The sequence below is a fragment of the Sinocyclocheilus anshuiensis genome, unplaced genomic scaffold (assembly GCF_001515605.1).
Source record: "Sinocyclocheilus anshuiensis isolate Anshui unplaced genomic scaffold, SAMN03320099.WGS_v1.1 scaffold664, whole genome shotgun sequence".
In the NCBI taxonomy this organism is placed as follows: Eukaryota; Metazoa; Chordata; class Actinopteri; order Cypriniformes; family Cyprinidae; genus Sinocyclocheilus; species Sinocyclocheilus anshuiensis.
Genome location: NW_015554122.1, coordinates 183,335 through 191,899, shown reverse-complemented (window position 1 = coordinate 191,899; position 8,565 = coordinate 183,335). Strand labels below are relative to the sequence as shown.

The 8,565-nt window shown below is 41.7% G+C and overlaps 1 protein-coding gene across 3 annotated transcripts in view; it reads right to left on the bottom strand.

The window, feature by feature from the left end:
- Positions 1–4,186, bottom strand: part of LOC107670034 (chromodomain-helicase-DNA-binding protein 1-like) — a 43,105-nt gene extending 38,919 nt beyond the window's left edge. For all 3 annotated transcript variants that reach the window (XM_016462499.1, XM_016462500.1, XM_016462498.1), the window contains exons 1-3: positions 3,937–4,186; positions 2,409–2,534; positions 966–1,158 (exon numbers count right to left, since the gene is read on the bottom strand). In XM_016462499.1, coding sequence (XP_016317985.1) covers positions 966–1,158; positions 2,409–2,461 — 246 coding nt within the window. In that variant the 5' untranslated portion in view covers positions 2,462–2,534; positions 3,937–4,186. The remainder of the gene's footprint in view (positions 1–965; positions 1,159–2,408; positions 2,535–3,936) is intronic.
- Positions 4,187–8,565: the final 4,379 nt, after the last annotated feature.

Sequence of the window (8,565 nt, the reverse complement as noted above, 5' to 3'; positions counted from 1 at the left end):
GCTCCACTCCTTCTCGGACGGCAGCCACCCCTCCTCGACCCAGGAGCGCGGCAGCGAGCATTCCGTCCCACCTCGTCTTCCATAGTTCCAGCACCACCGCCTCGGGCAGCCACCGGCGGTCTCTCCGCTTGTTCCTGCTGCCCGATCTCCTCAGCACCGCGATCCTCCTCAGCAGCGAGGGCTCTCTGACAGCGTGTCCCTCCTTCCTCCCGGGTTTCGGCACCAATGTAACACAGTTTGTAGTCACGGGAAGAAGGAGGCGGGAACCGGCGAACACTTCAACAAAACTTTAATAATAAAATCAACACAAAACAGCGCGACAGCCCCTCGCGGACGACTGTCGCGCACAAACAGAACCAAAACACAAAATAAACTCCAGGCCTGGTCCTCTCTCGTCCAACACTGTTGTCACTCCTTCTTTTGTCCTTCCGGAGCTCCTCCGTGGGACTCGAGAACGGTGAGTGGCGCAGGTGTCGCGCATTAGCAATTACTCCACCGGCCTCGCTCCGTTCCCACGGTTCTCGGCCCCGCCCCACTCGTTACAGCCATATAAAGAGCTTTGACAGAAATTGAGCTATTTCTTATCTAAAATTACTATTTCCATTGTGCATAAAGGCTCATCCTAACAGCAAGTGAACTTCCGTTAAACTTCACTGAATGAATGCCAGTATGAGCAGTGACCAGTGGCCAGTATGAGCAGTTCCGAGTGGAACAGCAAGCGCAATCATTCAGAAATATGCTAAAATTTGTTACTGAAATTGCATGCAACACAAGTAATGTGATAGCATGTTATTGTATATAAACATAAAAGTCTCTTATTTTAAAAGGATAAAGAAATGTCATTAACGTGTTAATGTGTGTTCCTGTAGAACATCTTATCAGTTTGTTTTGTGCCTTTGTTTTTCTTCTTCATCAGCATGCCCCACGCATCTGACAATTTTACACGAAAGCTCTATGAAACTTACCGCTGCTCCGTCGATTTTGTTGTCTTCATCATTCTTTTCCTTGGATTTCTCAGAGTCCGAGTCTGATTGGCTTCCAGAATCCGAGCCGCTTCCTGAGTCACTGCTCCCTGATTGGCTACTGCTAGAACTGCTGCTGCTTGAACTCGAGCCAGAGCCAGAACCCGATCCTGACCCAGACTCATCATCTGAATTACTGAGACACACACAAACATTTATATGGATCAAACGGAGGAGTCAATTCCTCTACAACATCATTAAACTTTAAACTCTAAAATGACAACACAATTATAAAAATAAAAAAAACATTACTAGGACCCAAAGCTCTGTCATCATTTACTCCCTAAGTTCCAAACATGTTTTTTATTTTTGTACATTTAAACATGATGACACATCAGTAATGTACAAAATTAGTAACTACCATTAATTGTATGTTTTAATGACAATGCATGCTTGCCCAGCAAAATAACGTAGGTTAGGCTTTCATGTAGTTTACTGATGAATTAAGACTAGGGATGTGCAAAACTACTACTAGTCAACTAAACCGTACCGCTGCTGATAGCTAGCATTGGAAATACTAGTCAACTAATCGGTGAAATATTGTTTCCCATGACACTCTTCAACTTTTAGCATTTACATTTTGCTATATATTTATACAAAAACTATGCACAACTACTGTCATGTTAATGTTACTTTAAAACAATTAAATATTAGCCTAATAAAAGTTAATAAACCGCAGTTATCCAAATCATCTCACGTCTTTCATGCTTCTTCCCACTTTCACACGCTTTGCACAAAAGACGACGAGCAAAGCATGATGTTATTGATGCTTTGTTAGTCAGCGAAAATGTAAGCCTATATCACTTTCCAGTCATAGTACACGTTTAGCACTACAATGACCTGGAATAGCCAAAACATCGATTGCAGATTAAAAAAAAAAAAAGAAACTGAAATCATGGATGTCTGACAAATACTGAAGAAACTCCGTAAGATCATATGAGTTGCATTGTGTTACTGACAACTAAAGTAACCATTAGTCCAGCATGCAAAGCAACTCCTCTCATCCCAAAAAGTACATGTAAAGGTTTATTTTGATAGTATGTGCGAACAAACAGTTTGAGCAAGTACGAAGTTAGAGTGCTCTGATGTAACAAGCCTGCTGTCAAACACACGGTCAACACCAGATGCAAGCGGTACATCAAAAGTAAATAGATCTGATTATAATCTATGAAACTGTCTTCACTGGATGTCTTTTCTGAAGCTGGACAGTATGAATAAACATTCAGTTTTACAGTATGGAAAATAAAGCGAAGATATTCTACCTAAAATCTTTCCTCACAGAAGAAAATAAAATGGGTTACAACAAGATGAATGTGATGAATGTTTTCAACATATTAATTTTAGTATCATATTTTTAAACATCAAAATGGCATGTATTCTGATTACCTGGACTCTCCGCTGCTGTTGCTGACACTTTCATCCTCACTGCGTCCATCCATCGCAAACAAATATTAAAGATTAGTCCCTGATGAGATCCTTGCAGTCTGTGTGCGCCACTTCAGAGCAGCTCACCTAAAGTTATGTTAAGTGATTGAAATTGAATGTTTTTATCAAAGTGACTTATCTTAAGTTTGACAGTAAACATCACGGAGTCATTCCCAAGAGACTACAGTATAAAGAAGTCTGAGCAACTGAGATGAACACAAAACATTGCTGCTGAAACAATTTAATAGCTGGTTACACTAAAATTATTTAAATTGAAACTTCTCTGCATTTTGTTTGCCATTGTAACCACAGTAGCAGGGATGCACATGTGTGCAGTTTAGAAAATCATTTGCTTGCATATATACTGCATATTATTACTTCATTCTTCAATACTGTAGTCCTAATATTGCCGGAGTAAACTTCTTAGAGAGGATTACTTCGCTACTTCCCCTCTTCAAAACACTACACCAATGAAAGATAAAGGCAAAATTTACTTCTAATCACGTTTTGTCTCCACGTAAAATCTACAGACGAATCGTTCAGACCTCTTTTATGTAAAGCAAAATAATTAGCACTGTTTAATGAATGAAAGAGATCTGTGTGATGTTGACCGCAGAGGCCTCTATCGTTCGGGCCTAAAAAGCCGCGGACTTTCCTGAGCTGTATGGCCACCTGAAGCAACGCTATGCTCGGGCGCAGGCGCGCAATACTGTCGGGTCACCATTATATCCCGGAGTGTTTACAAAATCCTGTTGTCATTAAGTTTACCGGGTCTTGAAATTATGTTTCACATCATAAAACCACATTTTGAGACTATGTTTTGATCGTTCGCCCCACTAGCAGTGCTGGATTGGCGCTACATTTCAAATCTTTCATCAGTCTCTTTCTGTTGTAGCAGGACAGGCTAACTTAGCTTAGCATGCTACCGCTAAGAGAGAAGCGCGTGTTAGCTGTTTGGCTACCGGTCGCTAACACAGTCACGCTATTGGAGTACACTGAGACATAATCTATAGATTAATAATATAGTAATCTTTAAACCACAGTTTGAAAGAATCTTCCCAATTTAACATATTATTTGCTTGTTTAGCCAGTTATCTCGCGTGCTAAGCTAAATGAGCAGCCTCAATTTGAGTTAGATTTTTATGGGACATTCTGATTTGAATTTAGCTGGCTAGTCTTAAGCACTTAAAACAAACAGTTATAATAATTAACTTGTGGGTTTGGTCTTATTATCCGATGTTCCGACTGAATTTCGGGTGTTTTCAGTGTAATATTGTCTGATCATCACGCTGTTGTTGATTCCCGCACTGCGCTTCAGTAGATCCGCCGCTCAGTTTGTTTTCATTCGCCTTTAAAACTGACAAATACAGCATCGCGAACCGTATACAGACATATACCAGTGAATACCCAACCAGGGTTGGCTTCTTAGCTAGGTCCATCTCGCTGTACACATGAATGAAGTCATATTGAAGGTGTTTTTGTGTGTTACCTGTCCGCCCGTGCGCTTTCGGGCTCTTTCTGGTGATAGCCGCTGTCGCTCAACAACTCCACAAGAACAGTCTTATACTTTATTCTGAGAGATGGGAGTCTGAGTTTTCCCCTCCACGGTCAAGAATGCCTTGGGTTTAAACGCTATGCAGTTTTTCGTATTCCATGAGCCGGGAAAACAGATGGGATAGCAGGCATATTTCAGCTGTGAATCCTACACCAGCCGGCCTCCGCCATGACGCTCTCGAGCACAGAGAGAGAAACCCCGGGCCGTGACGTCACCCGCTAAACAGCACGAGCAATATTTTGATTCTGAGTGACCCATCCATAGTGAACTGTTTTTTTCGAAACAAATGTATTATTTAAAGTAAACAGTGCTTTCAAGCAATAAGCCCAACTAACAACAAAGCAGTAATATTTGTTCTGCATTTAATTTCTTCACTATAGATGTTTACTGTACTCTGTCTGTATTTATTTATTTATTGATTTATTTGTTTGTTTGTTTATTTAGTAATTGTACCCAGCCGGCATATGACCGACCTTCAACGTTGAAATACGGTTGAAATAATGTCAGTTCTTGTTTCAACGTTGATACAACGTTTGATGCTGAATGGTTGAAAGTGTTAATATATTTGAACATTCTAAACGTGTGTTATGTTTAAGTTACATTTTCCTGTTTAGCAATTAAAACAATAAACTTGACTCAACAGTTCTTCTGTAATCGCTCTTCTAAGATTTTCTATGTCTGATACAACAACCCAGTTGGTTATGAATATGATGGCCTAGTATACTGCTGTAAAATATTTTGTCATTTTTACAGAAAATGACTGTAATAATGTAGTGAAAAATTATAAACCGTTTAACATCACTATATGTCATTTACTGAAAACATTGTCATATTTGTGATTTTGTGCTCCTTCCTGCAAAAAAAAAGATATCGATAAAGAATTTCAGTCAGGTTTCAGGCCCCATCATAGCACAGAAACTGCACTTGTTAAAATTACAGATGACCTGCTTCTTGCCTCAGACCAAGGCTGCATCTCATTACTAGTTTTACTTGATCTTAGTGCTGCATTCGACACTACCATGACATACTCATAGATCGATTACAAAACTATACGGGTATTCAAGGGCAGGTTTTAAGATGGTTTAGCTCCTATCTGTCCAAACGTTACCACTTTGTTTAGTTAAAAAGGGAATCATCTCAGTTAACACCAGAAAAGAATGGAGTGCCTCAAGGATCTGTCTTAGGCCCTCTGCTATTTTCAATATACATGTTTGCCCCTTGATAATATGGGATTAGTTTCCATTGTTAAACTGATGATACTCAACTATTTATTTGAACAAGACCAGATGAACTAAATTATCTAAGCTAACAGAGTATTAAAAATGTTAAAGATTGGATGACCAATCATTTTTTTCCTATTAAATTCAGATAAGACAGAGATGTTATTTATTGGACAAAAAAAAATAAACAGTACACAGAATCTCTTAGATTACAATTTGCATCTAGACGGATGTACTGTTACTTCCTCAACGGTCCAAAAATTGGGAGTTATATTAGACAGCAACTTGTCTTTTGAAAATCATATTTCACATGTTACAAAAACAGCATTCTTCCATCTTAGAAACATCTCTAAGCTATGGAACATGTTACCTGTTTCCGATGCATAAAAACTACGTAGTTCATGCATTCATGACCTCAAGACTGGAATATTGTAATGGACAGCTAGGTGGTTGTCCTGCATCTTCAATAAAGAAGCTACAGGTCCAAAATGTGGCCGCTAGAGTCCTTACCAGGTCAAGAAATTATGATCATATTACCACAATTTTACAATCTTTACACTTTTACAATTATTACTACTTAGCTCCTGTGTACCTAACTAGTCTATCACGCAACAAATCATTGCGCTCCTTAAGGTCGCAAAATGCTTCGGTTCCTAGCTTAACCTCGGTTCCCTGAGATAAGAGAACAAACATTGCGTTGACACGCTTATGGGGGAAAACTCCTGTTTACTCTGATACTGAAGCCTGATTTGTTCACGTTTGTGTAGATGCATGAACCAATGGCGCTTCAACCCGCCAAAAGGGGAGGAGCTGACCTCTATATAAGCTGGCTCTGAGCGCCATTTCTTCAGAATCTTTCAACTGAAGCGACAGTCAAAGATTCACGTGCAGTCTTATAGCACGGCAGCCTACGCAACACTCGTTCCCTTATCTCAGGCAAGAGCCAATAATGAGACCCAAGCGTTTAGGCTAAGGATTTCACAACATAACCCTCTCCACTTATAAGTGGGTTAGGTAGAATTAAGGGCAGGGTCGTCCAAGTTATAAAACCTGGTGAAGGTAGATGGCGACGACCAGCCGGCAGCTGCACAAATATCACCAATAGAAATCCCGCTGGACCAAGCCCATGAGGAGGCCATTCCTCTGGTGGACTGGTCCTTTACCACTATAGGACACTGCAAGCCCGCTGAGGCATAAGCACAGGCCAGAGTGCTCAACATACACTCTAAGAGCCCGAACCATGCAGAGTGGATTAGGACCCTGCTCACCATCTGAACTGGGGAGCGCCAGAAGGGTGATGACTTGTGCTCTAAACAGAGTGGAGGATTTTGAGGATGACTCTTCAGTCGTTAGGCCCAAACTCAAGTCAGGAATCACTGACTGACAGTGATTGCAGGTCACCCACTCGCTTGACCGACGCTAGAGCCAAAAGGGCCCGCAAGTCAGCCGACTGGAGCGGCTCAAAGGGAGGGCCCCGTAGGGCCCTGAGGACTATAGACAAGTCCCAAGTCGGCACAGTATGAGGACGAGGCAGATTCAATCTCTGAACTCCCCTCAGAAACTTAACAACTATTTCGTTTCAGCTGACTGATTGGCCAGCCACGAAAGAATGATTCGCCGTGATGGCTGCCACATACACTTTGAGCACGGAAGGGGTGCGCCCCTTATCCAGCAGCTCTTGTAGAAAGGATAGTATGTGGCACATGTCACAAGAGGACAGGTCCTCGTTCTATGCTCTACACTAGTCAGAGAAGACTGACCATTTGAGGGAATAAAGATGTTGTGTAGACAGAGCTCTAGCCTCCAAAATGGTATTAGTTACACTCACGGGTAGCTGCAAAGACTCCCGTCGAGGGGCCAAACATGAATGTTCCACAGCTCTGGCCGGGGATGCCAAATCATGCCCTTTGCTTGCGAGAAAAGGTCCTCCCTCTGTGGTATCAGCTAAGGGGCTGTCAATAGCAGTTGAATCAACTTGGGGAGCCACATCTGATTCCTCCAGAGTGGGGCCACCAAGAGGACTGAGCATCTGACTTCCCTGACCCGTCTGATGACCTGAGGAAGCAGGGCAACCGGGGGGAACGTGTACAGGCGAGCACTGGGCCAATCCTCCACCAAGAGGTCCACCTCTGCCCTCCCGAAGACAGACCAAATCATTTGAACCCTTTGGGGATGTAGTCTCCATTCTCCTGGATCTACCTAGTCCCTGGACAGCATGTGTTCAGTCTGCCCAGCACATGAACCGCTCTCAGTGAGAGGAGTTTGCCTTGTGCCAATAGAAGAAAGCGTCGAGCCAACCTGTGTAGGGAGTCTGACCCGAGACAGCCTTGGTGATTGATAAAGGCTAACACCGTCATGTTGTTCGAGCGGACCAGGACGTGGTGCTCCTTTAAGGCCGGCAGGAATAATGCAGCAGTGGGTTACCCTGAGATGAAAACGTCCCAGGCACGAAGCATGGGACGGAACATGGGCTTTGAGCCAGTACTGAATGTTGAGTAGGCCAAGAGGAATTACAGAGGAAGTGGCCGACTTGAGGCAGAGCATTCTCTGGAAAGCCCTGAGGGGAAATGAAGTCCCTAATTTGAATGACACCGCTAGTCGCTGAATAGTCAGGGAACGTTCTGGCGTAATCCATGCCCGCATTCGGGCAGAATTAGGGATGCACCGATACCACTTTTTCCAGTACTCGCCCAATACGATACTTTTATTTTTGTTACTTGCCGATACAGAGTACCGATACCAATATTTTCATTGCATTTGTAAATTTTTAAAATATTGGGTACAGAAACCAAAAGAGTATGTATAATGTTAGTTGGTTAACTTCATTTATCAAATAGATAGTCAAACCAAAATTTATTCAGACACCTTCAACATTTCTCACATTATCACAGTTTATTCGCTATAGTTTGGAAAATGGTAATAAAATATGACAAGAACTCAGAGTTAAACTGTGTCAGAACAAATTCAGCTTGATAATGTCAGATAACTTTGATAGAAAGGTATGTAATGGATTACAATAAACCAAAAATTATTCATACAGCTGTCAATATTTACACAACTATCAATACTTTGCCGGGTGACCCTTAGCCTTAATGACAGCCTGTAGTCTCCTGGGCATGCTGTCAACCAGCTTCATGCAAACCTCAACTTCAATTTTTTTTTCCCAGACTCGGTCTAAATAATTTTTGGTCCCAAATTTGTTTCAGTTTTACTGGTAGTCCACTGTATGAAACATTTTTGGGTATAATTTGTCAGTTTACTTTATTTTGCTATCCTCACTTATATAAATTAACTATAGTGTCCTGCACCCACTAGTAAAAAAATATCAAAAATGATATCTGGT